Below are 17,168 nucleotides of genomic sequence, written 5' to 3' on the forward strand. Positions count from 1 at the left end.
CTTGGGAAGTATCCAATCCTAAATAACTCAACCCTACATGCCGCCAGAAAGGATTCATTCAGAGATTTCTCTGATCATGCCTACCCTCATGTATTTAATAATTTTGGTGTGAAATCCCTAATCTTTTTGCAATCAACAACCAATAAATGCTTGGTGCAAAATCGAAAATCTGAAGGTATAAGGTAAGGTAAAGGTAAATGACCCGTGGACAGTTAAGTCCAGTCAAAGGCAACTATGGGGTTGCGGCACTCATCTTGCTTTCAGGCCGAGGGAGCCAGCGTTTGTCCACAGCTTTCTGGGTCATGTGGCCAGCATGACCAAACCACTTCTGGCACAACAGAACACCGTGACGGAAACCAGAGCGCATGGAAATGCTGCTTACCCTCCTGCCGCAGTAGTACCTATTTATCCACTTGCACAGGCATGCTTTCGAACTGCTAGGTTGGCAGAAGCTGGGACAGAGCAACAGGAGCTCACCCCATCATGCACATTCAAACCACCGACCTTCCGATCGGCAAACCCAAGAGGCTCAGTGGTTTAGACCACAGCACCACCCGCTCCACATACATAAAAATGATTATCACTGATACCAGCAGGTGCTAAATTCTCTTACTGGCATTCCTATGAAATAGTGATAGCCAAGGGGAAGTCCCCTCGGTGGTGTTGGTCAGGAATTATGGGAACTGTAGTCCATAACATCTGAATGATACCACATTGGCTATGCAGCATAAAAAAGGCAGTAACATTTTCATTGTTTCATCAAGACCCCTTAAAAAGCTATGCCATAAGCTTAGTGACATTTTATCCCTGCGTAAAACCAACTCTGGAGCATATGTCCACTGAATGTAATAAAATTCAAATAACCACCATGCACGATAGGAAATTATTAGCAAGTATTACTAGTTATTTTACCCTGCTAGATTTATCTCTCAGAGGAAGCAGATCTGGCATACAATTCCTCTCTCCACACATCCCCGTAGTACCACTGTTACTTACTCCTCGTATTATCCATCAGTGCTGAATGGAACAAAATCCATCACAGAAAACAGGGCACACACAGAGTGGTTCTGTCTTAGTAGCGCACCTGTGCCAAGTAAAAAGCACTAAAACTTTCAGAGATCTCTATTCATCTGAAGCTACGGCACTAGCATCTCCCTCATTTAGAAGACAGCTTTTATTAAAGCTCCCACTTTCCTTATGTACTCCGTCTTGATCAAAGCTGTTAAAACCCCTAGTGCAGAGCCATCAGCAGATAGTGGCAGCTTTCAGCCACGAAAAGAGTAGAAGTTCTATTGCAGCAGGTTCGTTAAGGGGAAAGCTCTTTTTGCCCACAAAGCTTGACCTCCTAGAATATCTTAATTGTAAATGCACAGGTTCATAAATAATCCCTGAGAAGCCTCCTCCCCAATACAGTCCTTTCATCTTCCCACTGCTGCAAGCAAGGAGACACCACCTGCACCCCTATTATCAGGGCCTCCTGCCTGTGCAACTCAACTCCTGGCAAGCATTTTTATCCAGAAAGATTGCACACAAGAGACAAGCCCTGGTAGAGTTGCACCCTTAGGGTTGCATGGATATCGCAGCTTCTACCTGTAGAAAGAAGCAGTTTGAAAAGATGGATTGTGGCCCACTTGTGGACCAAGACTATTAAGCAGTAGAGTCATTTTTCTTAGAACTTCATGCAGCAGGAGATGGCTTGCCAAGAGAAGCCAATGCAGTTGCTTTCCAGATACTGATGGACTTCCAACTTCCACCATCCCCAACCATTAGCCATATTGGTTGAGGCTGATACGAGTTGCAATCCAAAACATTTGGACGGTACCACTTCAGCTTCCTATGGCTGAAGTGAACTCTTTACACTGCAAAGACAGGGAGAGTCCATGCAATGTATGTATGAGCAGCTAACTGAACCTAAACGAGAACGCCCTGTTTCATCCTCTTTTCTTGATGCTTTTACAAAAGAAAGGCATTTTTGCACCAACTAGGAGAAGGGAGTCTCTAGCTGTACAGGTCCATTTTCATCCCTCTGATGGAACTGGCTGGTCCACACACACACAAGCTTCCCCTCAAACTCTGAATTCACAACAGCAGCTCTCCAAACCTGAACTAAGTACAGAAAACTTTCTCTGCAAAATAGGTAGCATGCTAATCACAGAATGAAGAGGACTTGCTTCTGTGAAGACAAGAGAAAGAGACAGAATGTACAGGTTTCCTGCTAAGATTCATTTAAGCCAATTCCCCAAGCAGAACTAAAGTACATTATTTTGAGTCGGCTAATCATCCATTTATTTTATTCACACAAACACACACACACACACACACACACACACACACACACAATGTTGCACTGATAAAAGGTAAAATTAGTATTTATCTTAAACCACAAAAACTTATTCAACTTAAATATCTGAATTTTTAGAACTGGAAAACCCACTTGTGTCATGCTTTGCATCAACAAGAAAGCTCCATCTGTCCCCTACCTCTCTGACTTCATTGAGCTGGCCAGGACACTGGTTCTTGGCTCTTCGGGCTGCTGCAGGTGATTTGTGATGTGTGATGGTAACAACTGGTGGCCCAACTTGATTCAGGCTTTTCTGAGAACTCGAAGATGATGTGGAGTTGGATGTTCCAGGAGGCAACAAAGACAAGCTTTTCATTCGTGAGGTTGGAGTACTCTGGAAGAATCAAGAAGTTAAAAGCATAACATGACAGCATAAGGAACTCTCTCAATTAGTGAGGAGATCATAGAATTGTAGAGTCAGAAGCGATCCTGAGGAAATCTCAGCTAAATCATACATCACAGCTGGCCATCCAACCTCTGCTTTAAAACTTCCAAGGAAGGAAAATCCACCACCTTCCAAGGGAATCCATTCCACAGTTGAACAGCTCTTACTGTCAGAAAGTTTAGTTGGGAATCTCCTTTCTTGAAACTTGACTTCACTGGTTTGGGTTCTAGCCTCCTGAGCAGGAGAAAACAAGCTTGCTTCATCTTCCATGTGACAGCCATTTAGATATTTGCAGATGCCTATCATATCTCCTCTCAGCCTCCTTTTTACCAGACTAGACAAGATGTTTGTAGACAGTGCAAACACTGCTGTTCAACGGATGTTCAGCAGATTATAATCTGGAGATTGCCTGTGCACGGACAGTCAATGCTAGGCTATGGCTGTGTAAACTGGGTTGCAGCTGACACAGCTGGTAGAAGGCAGTCCACAACACCAAGGCAACCTGCATCTTCAGTGATGAAACTGGATCAAGAAGCAGCCCCAGTCTGGAAACCCAATCCTTCAAGGGACAGCAACCCCATTCAGAGAAAGGTGAACACCACTCACCTAAACAGATGAACTTCCCACCAAAGTGAACCTCCACCTTGCCTACCTTCAGTTTCAGTTTATTGACCCTAATCCTGACCATGCCTACACCCAAGAACCAATTCAGAACTTCACTTGCATTGCCTTCATTAGATGAAGGAGAGGAGTATGAGAAAAGAAGAATTGTGTGTCAGCTGCATATTGCTGGTCCTCACCCTATACCTGTGAATGATCTCTCACTCAGAGTTTTCATGTAAATGTTAAACAGCAAGGCAGCTAGAACTACCCCCCCCCCTTACAAGTAGATGTTCACCTTACCCTAGACAGAGGAGGTCAAACCCTCTCTGCTTGATGCAACTAAGCTTCACAGGTGAAGGTTGAGCACACACATATTATTATGTCGGACTTGCCCAAATACACTGCCTGCATCTTGAGTCTTCCAACAAGCAAAATTCACCCATGAACAATAGACTAGACAGGGCTCTGGCCGCATCCATAGACCGATTAGTAGCATCCAAGTTGCAGCTGGTGCAAATGATTTTTATCCTCACAGTGCTTTGCAAACTGTCATGGCACAACTCCAAAGGTTAGCTGCTACACTAAAATATACCATGTGCAGCTATTTGTCTATTAATATTGATGCTCTCATTTGCTTTCTCCTACAGACTTTGGCAGCACACATCTTTTGTTCATGAGGAGCTCTCACAACTGAAGCTGGAGGAGAGATTATTAGTGTTCAAGCAGTACTTAAATCACAGAGCCTGAATGCAATACAGATTGCCTTTGTAAGCAGCCCTGTAGCAGTGACAGCAAACAAGGCTCTCCCCCCCCCCCTTCAGCTGTCAAAAGGACCTTCTAAATACTGAGGAGAGTGGCGAATGACCTGAAATATTCAGGACAGATACATCTACCCAAGGCCAAACTCTGCTTCAGAAGCACAAACAAATCTATCACCTATTTTGTGCAAGAAATTTCACTTACTTAACCAGGCTCTGGACAGTGAAATATGGAGGAAACACTTGATATGCCCTTTGTTTGCTAGGGAAGCAGGGATTGTGCACAAGAAGGAGAAAGTCAAACAGACAGGGTGGGAAAAAGAGAAGAGACAAATGCAGTAAAGAGGTCTCATCCCCTCATCTCATCCCTGGAGCAAGTTGAGGCCAAGGGGCCAAGCCATTCCTCACACTTTATTTGGCTGTGCTTGGTGGCTCCCAAAAAGGGCTGCCCAAGCCTCCCCAAAACCACACTTTCACACCTCACAGCTTTTAAATATATTATTTACTATTGTGTGTGTTGACATATAGGGTTTGTATGCTGCAACAGATGTTAATTTTAGTTAAATGAATCCTTGCTCGGAGCATGCCTTCAGCTGAAAGGTATTCAGAGGAGACTTGGTATAAAATTAAAAAAGCTTTACTAAAAGAAGTACATTCTCAGAATCACAGAGCTGGAAGGGACTGTGAGAGTTACCTAGTCCAGGCTTTCTCAAACTTGGGTCCCCCGCTGCTTTCGGACTACAACTCCCATCATCCCTAGCTAGCAAGATCAGTGGTGAGGGCTGATGGGAATTGTAGTTCAAAAACTGCTGGAGACCCAAGTTTGGTGAACCCTGACCTGGTCCAACCCCTTGCAAATGCAGGAATCTTGTTGACAGTAAACCAGGACTTTAGAACTCCTTTCTCCCCCCCCCCCCCATCTAGCTGGAGAAACAGAGAAGCCACACAAGCACTTTTGTTCTCAGAAGGTAGAACCATCAGGACCTCTTGCCTCGAGGTCCGGAGACTGTGTGTGAGGAGCTGGAAGTTGTAAGCATAACGCAACCTAAGACTTACCACTCTAAACATCAAACAGACAGAAGTCAGCATAGAGATAAATAGGGGCAGGGAGCTTACTTTATCAGTCTTAACCAGGCATCCCCAACCTGCGGCCCTCCAGATGTTTCAGCCTACAACTCCCATGATCCCTAGCTAACAGGACCAGTGGTCAGGCATGATGGGAATTGTAATCCAAAACATCTGGAGGGCCGAAGCTTTGGGGTGCCTGGTCTTAACCCTGCAAGCTGGAGTACAACTTCCAACAATATGCCACCCTACAATTGTCAGATGAAGGCAGTCTAGAAATACAATAATATAATAACTATATAACCAAGACTTCAATTAGCCAATTGTGGGTTGATTTCCTCCAACGAAGGGAAACTCAGAATGGGAATATATTTGTTTCACCATAAGGGCCAGACGGACTAGGTGAAACCCATCCAGGGATAACTCTGGTTATAAACCAGGCCGATCCATCTTTGCAAATCCAAGTGGTGGGCTCTCTGGCATATCACTCCTACAGCAGGCTTAGAGAGAAGCAATTCCAAATACAAGGACTCTGTAATGAACACTGAGCCTCTAGGCCATGTGCATGATATGTTGGAAGCACCTAAAAACACACACTAAATACTACAAGTCCTGCCCAATTCAACAAAAACAACAAAATAGCAAAAGGGAAAAGGAAAACGGGGGGAAAGAACTGTGGGAGAGAGACTAAAGAGAAATAAATTATTTTTCAGGAGCTGGATTTAGGTGTTTCTTTACAAAGAATCAAATTCAGCCAGCTGCAAAAAGAATTTCACACAAAAAGGCCCATTTAGAGAAAAGTGTGCAAAGATACAATGAGGGGAAGAAATATGTGGTTTAACAAGCAGCAAAGAACTAGAAAAATGCAGAGACGGAGAATATCGAAAATGAATAAAATATCTTTCAATGAAAATATCTTTCAATGAAAGATCAGCAGGAGCTAGAGAATGAAGAAACAGAGCCTTAAATTGAATGTGAAAGAGGAAAAGGCAACCAGCTCAGAGAAATCATAAGCATGAGGAGAAAAAACCTATCATATCTGCAAACAAAGAGGAGGTGAAATGCAGGAAGCAAAATAGACCAAAGAGGCTTACCGTGGAAATATAGAAGACAAACTAAAAAGAGTATGAGAATAACCCACTGGGACAAGATAAAAGACACGAAGAAAATAATGAAATGTAAGCAATACTTGACAACTGAAAACGACAATATGTAGCTACTGTCTGGGAAGATAAAAAGAAAGATCTCTGCTTTGATGAGAATATGTGATTGCATAAACAGTTTAAAAAAGAATGGGAAGACAAGAACCCAAAGTCAAAAAAAGGAAGTATATTTCAGTCCGGGGGAAAGACTTAACTTCAAAACAGTGAGACACACAGCCATGAGAAAACAGTGGGAAGAAAGAAAGAAAAAAGAAAGAAAGAAAGAAAGAAAGAGGTCAAAGAGAAAATAATATTAATTGTCTTAGAATTTACATGAGAATACGAAGAACTGAGAGGGGGATTCATGGCCTTCCAGATGTCTGACTCCAACTTCCATCAGCCCTCATCACTGGCCATATTGACTGTAGCTGATTGATGCTGGAGTCATACAAGATAAAGAAGGTCACACATCTATAAGTTACATTTTAAATCACGGGGGAATAAAGGTAAGCGAATATTAACAATGAGTTTAAGACATGTAAAATTTCTCCTCCATTTATAAAGGTAAAAGTAAAGGGACCCCTGACCATTAGGTCCAGTCGTGACCGACTCTGGGGTTGCGGCGCTCATCTCGCTTTATTGGCCGAGGGAGCTGGCGTACAACTTCCGGGTCATGTGGCCAGCATGACTAAGCCGCTTCTGGCAAACCAGAGCAGCACACGGAAACACCGTTTACCTTCCCGCCGGAGTGGTACCTATTTATCTACTTGCACTCTGACGTGCTTTCGAACTGCTAGGTGGGCAGGAGCAGGGACTGAGCAACGGGAGCTCACCCTGTCGCGGGGATTCAAACCGCCGACCTTCTGATCGGCAAGTCCTAGGCTCTGTGGTTTAACCCACAGCGCCACCCACGTCCCATTTATACAGACCCTTAATAATCAAGCCTGGTGTCCAAACATTTTCTGGACGAGAAAGGGATAAGCTACAAAACCTGATAGAAAACCTGGTGGAATTCACTCACTATTGTTCAGAACACAAAGCGTTTCACTTAAAATATATAGAAAGAGAGGGAGGGGAATACTGCCATTTTTTGTTTTGGTTTTTGTACAAGGAGTAAAGCAAGGATTTCTTGGACATTGCCTCATACATGCCTCAGAATTATTAAAGTTGTAGTAGGTGATTACTCTGACTCATGGTCAAAATGACAGGCTGACTGTAGCAGCTTTTGAATAAATGGTTTGTACTGACATCACTTCTATTAATAATAGTCTTTTTGCATGTTAGATAAGACATTAAACATAACCACTGTCCTAGCACCCCTTTACTTAGTACGTTTTCTATAAAGACGAGGAATGCCGTGGCTATGAGACTGGGAAAAATTGCTACCTAGTCTAAAGACTTGGGCATTTTCTTTACAGCCCAATAATTTTTTACAGTGGTTATTTTGTGTGGTTTAGAAAAGCCATTTCTTTTTCTACCACCTGCAATTAGAAGTCATTGGAAACAGCTATTGGCAGTTGGTTATGGTCATAAAGAGCTCACTCAAACATCACACTGAACCATCTATGGCCCTTACTTTTATTTCAGATCCTATGGCTTGAGATTCCAAGCATACGGGTGAAATCACGATGTCACTAGAGGAACAAAGTCCTTCTCTCAGGATGCAATGCATTTTTTGGCTTGGCCCCTCGGCTACCAGAGCGCTATCCTAAACCCCTCACTGCCTTGCCCAACCAATGGCAAAGCGCTACCGGAGGTATTTGAGCTCTCAGTGTCTCAAGGTAGTTTATAGAATTCCTATAATCTTACATGTAGTGAAAAGGAAACAAGTTCTTTTTAATACTCGCAGAAAATCAACAGTAAACTCCCTCCTCAGTTATTCATCTCTCTCTCTCTTGGGTTCACCCTCTTGCATTTCAAATATTGCTTTCTATTAACTCCCTATTGTGTGTTTTTCCTTGCCACCTAGAGGAGCTCAAGTCAACCCACACCTCTTCCTTCCTTGCAAACAGTCATGTCATTGTGATGACCGGCACTCCTAATGGAACTCTTCTCGCACCTTTCTGAAATCCCAGCCACGCACTCTCTAGTCACAGCAGCGACAACTATGCAACGTCAGAAAAGTTCCCAGCCACTGCCAACTCACCTGTAGCCTTCCTCACATAGCTTGATCCCCCTGCTGCAGCTGGGAAGCCAAGTAAATCATTCTCCTATACTCTCCCTAACCAGTCTTCACCTGAGCCACTCCCTGCGCCATACAGCTCTTCCCCACATTCCATTCTGACTTAAAGAGATATCAGATGTGTTCCGTTGGACCAGCATTTCCTCAAACATCTGATAATCAAAATGTAGCTACAAGCAGCAAAACATGGGGGATGGAGGGTTTTCATCCTTCAGCAAATTTTAGATGCAACGTAACTTTCTTGTCCATCCATTTAGCAGACTTTTCAAAATAAAAATTATCATGATTCCAGTCAATACGTACCTCCCAAGCAGTATTCCTCAAAATAACACACTCATTCCCTTCAAAATAACACAGAGAGACATCCAATTGCTTTCTGCCTACCACTTTCTTTCTGTTTTAACAGTAAGCGGTCCTAAACATTTTGCTGTCGTCTAAAAATCTGGCAAGCAGGTTGTATAGAGACAACTATAGAGACTTTGAAAGTGGGAGAATAACGGAAGGGCTCTACCAACTGTTGTGGGTTTTTTTTACTAGTTTAATATTTCCAGGCACGACCTTCACTTACTCCAAATGGCATGCAAGAATGCAATTTCCTGCCCTATAATTATTTACCTTCAAATTATTTTCTGTGTGATACTTGGCACAGGATCGGAGCTGAGTCACCCAGTACTGCCTCTCCTTTGCATCCCCGGCTGGAAAAAGAAAACACATACAGGAAAAATAAATAAATGTGTAGTTTATTCTCATTTTAAAACCAACCAATTTTCCTGCTATGTACGGTCCCTTTCATCTCAAACTCTCCCTAAAGAAACAACCTAGTTATTGAGATTGATACAGTAACTGGCTTTTCTATCTTCATTTTTAACTTGATGCATTTTAGCACCTGACACAATATTTTAAGGTTTGATGCATTTTACACCTGACACAATATTTTAAGGTTTGTTTGTTACTTTCCCATGAACCATGACTTAAACTATTACTTATCAACCAATATACACTGGGAATAGGGGGGGGGGTTCCCCATGGAGAAATGAAATGGTGCTGTTCAGGGAAACCAATGTCACACGATTTTGATAATCGCCTGAACTGGTCCCTTTGTTAAAATCAACAGACTTTTGGGGGGTGTACCCTTTTTCTCAGTCCTGAAAGACTTTATTCTAATAAAGGTAAAGGTAAAGGACCCCTGACAGTTAAGTCCAGTTACGAACGATTCTGGGGCTGCAGCGCTCATCTTGCTTTACTGGCCGAGGGAGCCGACGTTTGTCCGCAGACAGTTTTTCCGGGTCATGTGGCCAGCATCACTAAGCCGCTCCTGGCGAAACCAGAGCAGTGCACAGAAACGCCATTTACCTTCCCGCTGGAGTGGTACCTGTTTATCCACTTGCACTTTGACATGCTTTTGAACTGCTAGGTGGGCAGGAGCTGGGGCTGAGCAATGGGAGCTCACCCCGTCGCGGGGATTCAAACCGCTGACCTTCAGATCAGCAAGTCCTAGGCTCAGTGGTTTAGACCACAGCGCCACCTGTGTTATTCTAATAGGGGCCTGCAATTCTTTGCAGACTTTGCTAAGGGGTAAGCTCAACCGAATACAATGGGATTACATTCTGAGTAAAGGTGCTTAGAATTGCACTTTAAATAAGGCAATCTAAGATTAATCTATTGAATGCCAGCATTCCAGTTCAGAATCAAAGCAACGTAAGTCAGCACAATCTTTTCATAGAACAGGTATTATGCAGTGCCTATTAAAATTTTAGTTGGATAAGGAAATGTGCACTTTGCACTTTTGAGATTTTGGGACGTTCTGTTTCAAGTGGAGAATAAAACCTACATCTTTCAGTTTTGCCTTGGTTCTGCAAAGCACCGTTCAAAGCAGCCACACATACAACCAGCACATATCACCTTGTACTGACCTTAGGACCTCTTTTTACAGGAGGAGAAATATGGGCAAGTTCCCATTAAGATAATCTTAAAGGAATTCAGATCTTGTTTTATTTCAGCACTGAAACATTCCATTACTGAATATCAATTAGAAATTCTTTTCTAAGAAGAGGGGTATGGATAACAGTGGAAAGAGCTTAGATCTTGCTTGTGGGTTTCCCAGAGACATCTTGTTGACCCTTGTTATGGAAAACAGCATGTTGGATTAGCTGGGCCTTTGGTCTAATCCATCACAGCTCATTTTATGCTCACCCTCCTGTGCTGGGGGCAGGGGGAGGAAGAAGAGGGCGGATTCTTCCATCCCAGCTATATTCAGGACTTCCTCAGTTTGGCCTTGGGAAACAAGGCAACCATCAGTAGACTATTTATTTCAGAGAGTAAGCTTCACTTTTTATAAACTGGCTCTTAGGCGAACCACATTGCCTGGCTGAGTCTACTGCCTTAAGGTAGTCATTTCAACGTTTCAAACACAAAAGCATTACCTTCTCCAAACCAATTAAAAGCTTGTCACTTTTAAACAAAGAATAGCTGGGGAAATGCAACAGCTGCAGGAAAGGCAAGTTTAAAGAGCACAATAAGCCCGCAACTAACACACATTTAACTTGTGTGCATTCAGCTTTATGCAATTGGCAAAAGGGGTTTTTTCTTTCATTAAAAAGGGGTTGGATGTCCAGGGAAAAAAAGGCGTTGGCAATCCCACCCAACACTGAACCCAATATGCTTTGACTATATGCAATTTTGGCTTTAAGCGAAATCTCCCGAATGTAAATCCAGTGTGAGTTGCGGACTTACTGTGCACACACCCACACACACACACACCCAAAAAACAGCAGTGGTGACAAATAACCATACCTCTGAGTTTATACATTTCTCCATTAGCAGAGTATACCACCAACATGTGAGGGGCTTCATCGCTGAGAGAAACTACTGCTCCAGCTAAGGATAACAGCCCTCGTGGCTTCTGGTTTTTACTTTGTTCGTTCACAAAATATTGTAGGATTCCAGTCTCAAAATCCAGCATGAAATACCTGTTAATAGAGAGGAAAATAAACAGATGCATGTTGTTAAGTTGTGGGTGAACATATCAAACGACACGGCGATTCTTCAACAGCGCTAGTTTATTCACAGGCCAGAACAGAACTGAACTGAAGGGTTCAGCCAGCCTGCTTATATAGAGCTCCAGTACAACGTAACTGTAACAACTTTCTGTAACTATCCAATCACTGAACATCACTTTCAATCCCTTATTTGCATATGTGGACCTGAGTGAAAACTATCTACAGTATCCCCCTGATGGCCCACGGTGAGAACTTCAGTATATAGCACATGTAATCTAATTTCCTATGCAGCGCCCGAAAAAGTTTTCATTTTTAATATGCAACTATGTACTGCATATCAAGATAGAAGTGGACTACTGTACACATTTGTTCCGCATTTACATTTTTGCTGTAACGCTTAGAAGTGGACTAAGAATATGGCTTTTCAAAAGAATGCAAGCAATACAGAGAATCACAGGGTTTGAAGAGACCATGAGGAATGCAGGAATCTCCATGACAGATGGCCATCCAACCTCTGCTTAAAAACCTCCAAAGAAGGAGAGTTCACAACCTCCCGAGGGAGACCATTCCATTGTCGAACAGTTCTTACCGTCAGAAAGTTTTTTCATGTGTTTAGTCAGAATCTCCTTTCTTGTAACATTGGTTCAAGTCCTCCCCTCCAGAGCAGGAGAACAAGCTTGTTCCCTCTTCCATGTGGCAGCCCTTGAGATATTTGAAGGTGGCTATCATATCTCCTCTCGGTCTCTTCTGTTCTAGGCTAAACATATCCAGCTCCTTCAACCGCTCCTCATAAGGCTTGGTTTCCAGACCCCTGATTACCGTATTTTTCGCCCTATAGGGCACACCAGCCCATAGGGCGCACCTAGTTTTTTGGGGGGGGAATAAAGGGGGGGATTATTTTTTTCCCCCAGGCGCGGGGCTGAGGCGGGGGAAGCCCGAGCTTCCCCAGCCCCCAGAACAGGCTGCTATCCGCAAGCCTTGGGAGTCCAGCGGGAACTCCTGCCGGGCTCCCAAGGCTTGCGAACATCTGCCCGAAGCCCGGGGTGCACTCCGCTGCGCTCCCCGGGTTTCGGGCTGCAGGCTGCTGTCCGCAAGCCTTGGGAGCCCGGCGGGAACTCCTCTCACTCTCCAGGCTTCAGCGAAAGCCTGCATTCGCTCCATAGGACGCACACACATTTCCCCTTCATTTTTGGAGGGGGAAAAGTGCGTCCTATAGAGCGAAAAATGCGGTATCTTTGTTGCCCTCCTATGCACTCATTCCAGCTTGTCAACGTCCTTCTTAAATTGTGGTGCCCAGAATTGGACACAGTTTTCCAGCTGAAAAGTATTACGTTATCTCCCTATATTGTCCCCAATAATAGCCAAATCCTGCTCAAGTTACTTTATGCCTTTCACTTTGGAATTTAATGTGACTGAGGCAGATATTGAAGGATGGATGAGTTCAGAGAGAGAAGGGCAAGGTTTGCTGAGGCCAGGCTAGAAAAGAGCTCTCTTTCTATGCAAGAACCAAGATGGTGAGTTAAGCTTAGAAGACAGTGCAACCGGTGGATAGCAGATCTTATGTATCCCCTCATTTTCCAAACCCTGAGCAAAGACAGCCCCATGGAAAACACACTGTAGTCATTTATTCTTGAAACTGTGAAGAAGCAGGCAATTCAAACCAAAACTCCAAAAGCAGCGCAGATTTCAAGGAGGCTGTTGTACACAAACATTTGTAGACTAAGGCAAAATGCCAGGAACTCAATGTTAGAAATTAAAAGTTAATTGGCAAATAAAACCAAGTCAGCCTTTTTCTTGACAGTTTAAAAATACAGACCTGTAATGAAAATCCTGATACCATAAATGGCTTATTCATTAAGGAAATCTTGCTTCTAAAGGTATTTTAATCTCCTGGCATTCCAGCTAAAGCAATTATTTTTTTATTTATTAAATTTGTTTCCTGCCCTTCTTCCCAAAGGGTGGCAAATATATAAGCAATGGAACAATGAAATTATTATTTTTTAAAATAATATTTATTAAAAGTTTAAGAATTACAGAAAAAAGTAAAAAAGAAAGAGAAAAAGTAAACAATACAAATCAATACAATACAGTACATATAAAAGAAACAAAAGACACAATACATCAAAACAAAAACAAAAGCAAAAACAATTAAAAACACATCCAATATTTCCATATCTTTATCTTTCATTAACTTGTTTCATCGACCTCCTCACACCTCCCTTTTTGTGTTCTAGTTATTAATTATTTCAGCAAATCCTTTCCATCTTTCACTGTTTTCTGTCATTTAATTATCTTAATTTATTTTAACCTTATCTTACCATTAAAACCCTAAAACTTATTTATACTTAACTCCTTATAACATTTCTACTAAAGCCGTATAATTTCATTCCAACATTTTTCTAACACTCATTAATTTTGCAATATTTCTCTAAATAATTTTTTTTAAAAAAAAACTTTTTTTCCAATCTTCTTCCACCGTCTCTTCTCCCTGGTCTCGGATTGTGTCAGTCCTTTCTATCAATTCCATATGGTCCATCAACCTGGTGATCTTCTGTCCGAGGCTCTTAACTCTTTTCCATGTCCCTTCTGCAGATTTTCTTCATATTTATACATGCACTTTACTTTATCTTCTGCTGATCTTGTTCTTAATTTCCTTCCTTTGGCACTGAGGAGTAGATCTCGGGGAAACTCCAACCTAACAATGTCTTTATTCCTTCTCAACAGGTCAGCCCATTCTCCATAGTCAGAACTAAAGTCCAAAAAATATTTCAGAGCGTGTTTCAGAGTCCCTCCAAAGCTAAAGGCCCCCACAACTCCAATCTCCCCCTGACCCAAATCCAGATCCCAAAAGCCAGAACATCCCTGCATAAGGGGGTCTATCCAACTTTCCTTCTCCAATCCAAGCGGGGCTCCATCCCACCAAATCTGGCTTTCTCTAGATTCAATCATAAAAGGCAACAGCTTATGTTCATCAAATTGCCTCTGTAAGGCCGGGGCTCTCTCCACTTGAATTATTTGAGGTTCAACAACAACTTTCTCCTTCGTCTTCTCCACAGCTTGCCATGTCAAAACAGATTCCTGAATCAATTCCTGAGTAGTTTCTGTATAGGTATTCACTTTTTGTCCCAAATCAGTCATTTTTTGTCCCAAATTGTCAATTTTAATAATCATCACATCCGTCTTCTCATGAAGCTGTTCCAATAAAGCACTTGTCTTGCAAAATGCAATCACTAAGGCTTCTTCTGTCAACATTCTTGTCCAAGGTCAATCTCTGATTCTCACGGTCTTTAATCTCTGCAGCTGGAAAATTCCCCAGCTCCACTCCTGCAACAGTTTCAAAAGCTCCCTCTAGGGGAAACCATTTCTATTTGTATCCGTCCTTTTAAGCGCAGATCCAGCAACAAAGTTAGTTTCGATTTTCAGTTACTTTTTTGCTCCTTTTTAAGTGCAAAAGGAAACAATGGAAACAATATATTTCTCTTATTTAACTGTCTATCAACATACGTTTTATTCACAGTCAATGAACTTTCCCAAAACGTCGCTCTTACTGGCAGCCCATTCTCAGGTTCAAAATGGTGGTAATTTATCTTTCTTCACTCCCTCTCCTGCAGGCTTAGGCGATCTAAAATTTCCCCCCTCTTCTCCTGCTTCCAAGGGGGGTTTAGTAATTTTAACCGAAGGAGATTTAATCCTTTACAAAAGGCTTTCCAGGCTTTAGCTTGCAACGTCTTTGCTTCAATCTATTTACAAAAGAGGAAGGTAAACTTCCTGTTTGAAACCTTCCCGTTTCGGTGCCAAATTAAGATGTTTAGAGATCCAATTTTCCGTTCTACTCACGGGTAGTTGTTTAGAGTCCAATTGTCCACAGGAAAAAGTCAGCGCTCTCCGGCAACAGCAATGTGGCTTCACTCCGTGAAAGAAGCAGTCGATTCGAAGCACCGCGCTGCTCACCCCACGTCGCTCCGGATCCCCGAAACCGGGTTTCCCCACGAGTAGGGGAGGCGCAAAAGGTGTCAGCCGAATCCCACGTCCACAAGCTTCTCCCACCTGTGGTTTTTAGTGGGTCTCCGCCTCGCCGTGGCGGTCCAGACCCTGATTTCCACGGAGCGGATTCCTCCCGATCAGAGGAAATCCGCCATTGCCGGAGGCGCTAACCCAGAAGTCCGCAATGGAACAATGAAATTAAACCTCAGGCAGTGGAAACGAAATGTGCTGTCCTGGCTACAGTTCCTTCCTGGTGGTGGCACCAGCTGTTTCATAGTTTCCCAGAATTAGTTAGCTGGCTTAGAACTCCACGTGATTGCCTTTTGACTGGGAAGTTACTGAGGCAACTTGAATCTTTGCTCAGGAACCTCAAAGGTTATTCCTATAGAAGTCTCAGTAATTAGGCTAGCCAGCTCAAAACTCAATGAAACAATAAACAGTGGCTTCTAAACCATGAAGTGGGGCTACACCACTGCAAGCCCAGGTCCCTCCATCACCAATTTGAGTACTCTGAAGGGATGTGAGAAATCTGAGTAGAAACGGAAGGGAGAAGCAGACGGTCACAATGATCAGCAGCCCATTAGCTTGATGTCAGCTGTAGGTGCCAAGCTGAGCAAAACAGGTAGGTAAAGGTAAAGGGACCCCTGACCATTAGGTCCAGTCGTGACCGACTCTCGGGTTGCGGCGCTCATCTCGCTTTATTGGCCGAGGGAGCCAGCGTACAGCTTCAGGGTCATATGGCCAGCATGACTAAGCCGCTTCTGGCGAACCAGAGCAGCGCACGGAAACGCTGTTTACCTTCCCGCTAGAGCAGTACCTATTTATCTACTTGCACTTTGACGTGCTTTCGAACTGCTAGGTTGGCAGGAGCAGGGACCGAGCAACGGGAGCTCACCCCGTCGCGGGGATTCAAACCGCCAACCTTCTGATCGGCAAGCCCTAGGCTCTGTGGTTTAACCCACAGCGCCACCCGCGTCCCAGCTACTGTAATCCAAATTAGAACGTTCCTCAGTCTCTTTCCCATTCACTTCTGCCACATCTTCACATCTGGATTCAACTGCTGTTGGCTTCGCGTAGTGTCCATTTCCCCTTCAATTAAGCTTCTTAATCTGGAGAACAAACAAACCCCAGCATGAATTTTGAACACTATTATCATATAAGGTTCGTGCCCTTTCTTCATTGCAGTTCAAATAACAGGCCCAAATACATTTTCCATGCTTGTGCATTATCTTGCAAACCAGACTTTGCTGGGGGTGTGGAGAAACATGCATACTGCAATCGGTCCCAGAGAGATAAACTTGGTTTACAGAAATACGTAAATAAATTAATAAATGGGTCATTTGGTTCTGGCCGCCTTAGTAATGTAAAACTCTCCTAGAGCTTATTTTAATAATAAAATCCTTCAGCAGCTTATTGCTAAGAAATGGGCATGTCACAGCAGCGTAGCTCGGCTTTGCAAGAATGAGCCGCTATGAGCACTGAGCTCAGGCATTCTCCTCCTTCTCCTTCTCCTTCTCCTACACACACAAAATTCAAAGCTCCCTATTTTTGTTCTTAATAAATTGCAGTCCTTACATCGAAACTTGGTTTATTCCAACTGAGGTTTAGTTAACAAACCAGGATCTGGAAGCATGCATTTGATCCAAGTCTGTTGAAAGCAATCACCTTTAAAGTTTGAAATAAACTGCAGTTTCCTGGTAGGACCAAAT

At 43.1% G+C, this 17,168-nt stretch overlaps 1 protein-coding gene across 5 annotated transcripts in view; it reads right to left on the bottom strand.

Moving 5' to 3' along the window:
• OSBPL10 (oxysterol binding protein like 10) overlaps positions 1 to 17,168 on the bottom strand; it is a 76,108-nt gene that overhangs the window by 40,822 nt on the left and 18,118 nt on the right. For all 5 annotated transcript variants that reach the window (XM_080974719.1, XM_080974718.1, XM_080974717.1 and 2 more), the window contains exons 2-4: positions 11,270 to 11,445; positions 9,092 to 9,171; positions 2,481 to 2,675 (exon numbers count right to left, since the gene is read on the bottom strand). In XM_080974719.1, coding sequence (XP_080830845.1) covers positions 2,481 to 2,675; positions 9,092 to 9,171; positions 11,270 to 11,445 — 451 coding nt within the window. The remainder of the gene's footprint in view (positions 1 to 2,480; positions 2,676 to 9,091; positions 9,172 to 11,269; positions 11,446 to 17,168) is intronic.

This window comes from Podarcis pityusensis, assembly GCF_964106645.2.
Source record: "Podarcis pityusensis genome assembly, chromosome: 12".
NCBI classification, from domain to species: Eukaryota; Metazoa; Chordata; class Lepidosauria; order Squamata; family Lacertidae; genus Podarcis; species Podarcis pityusensis.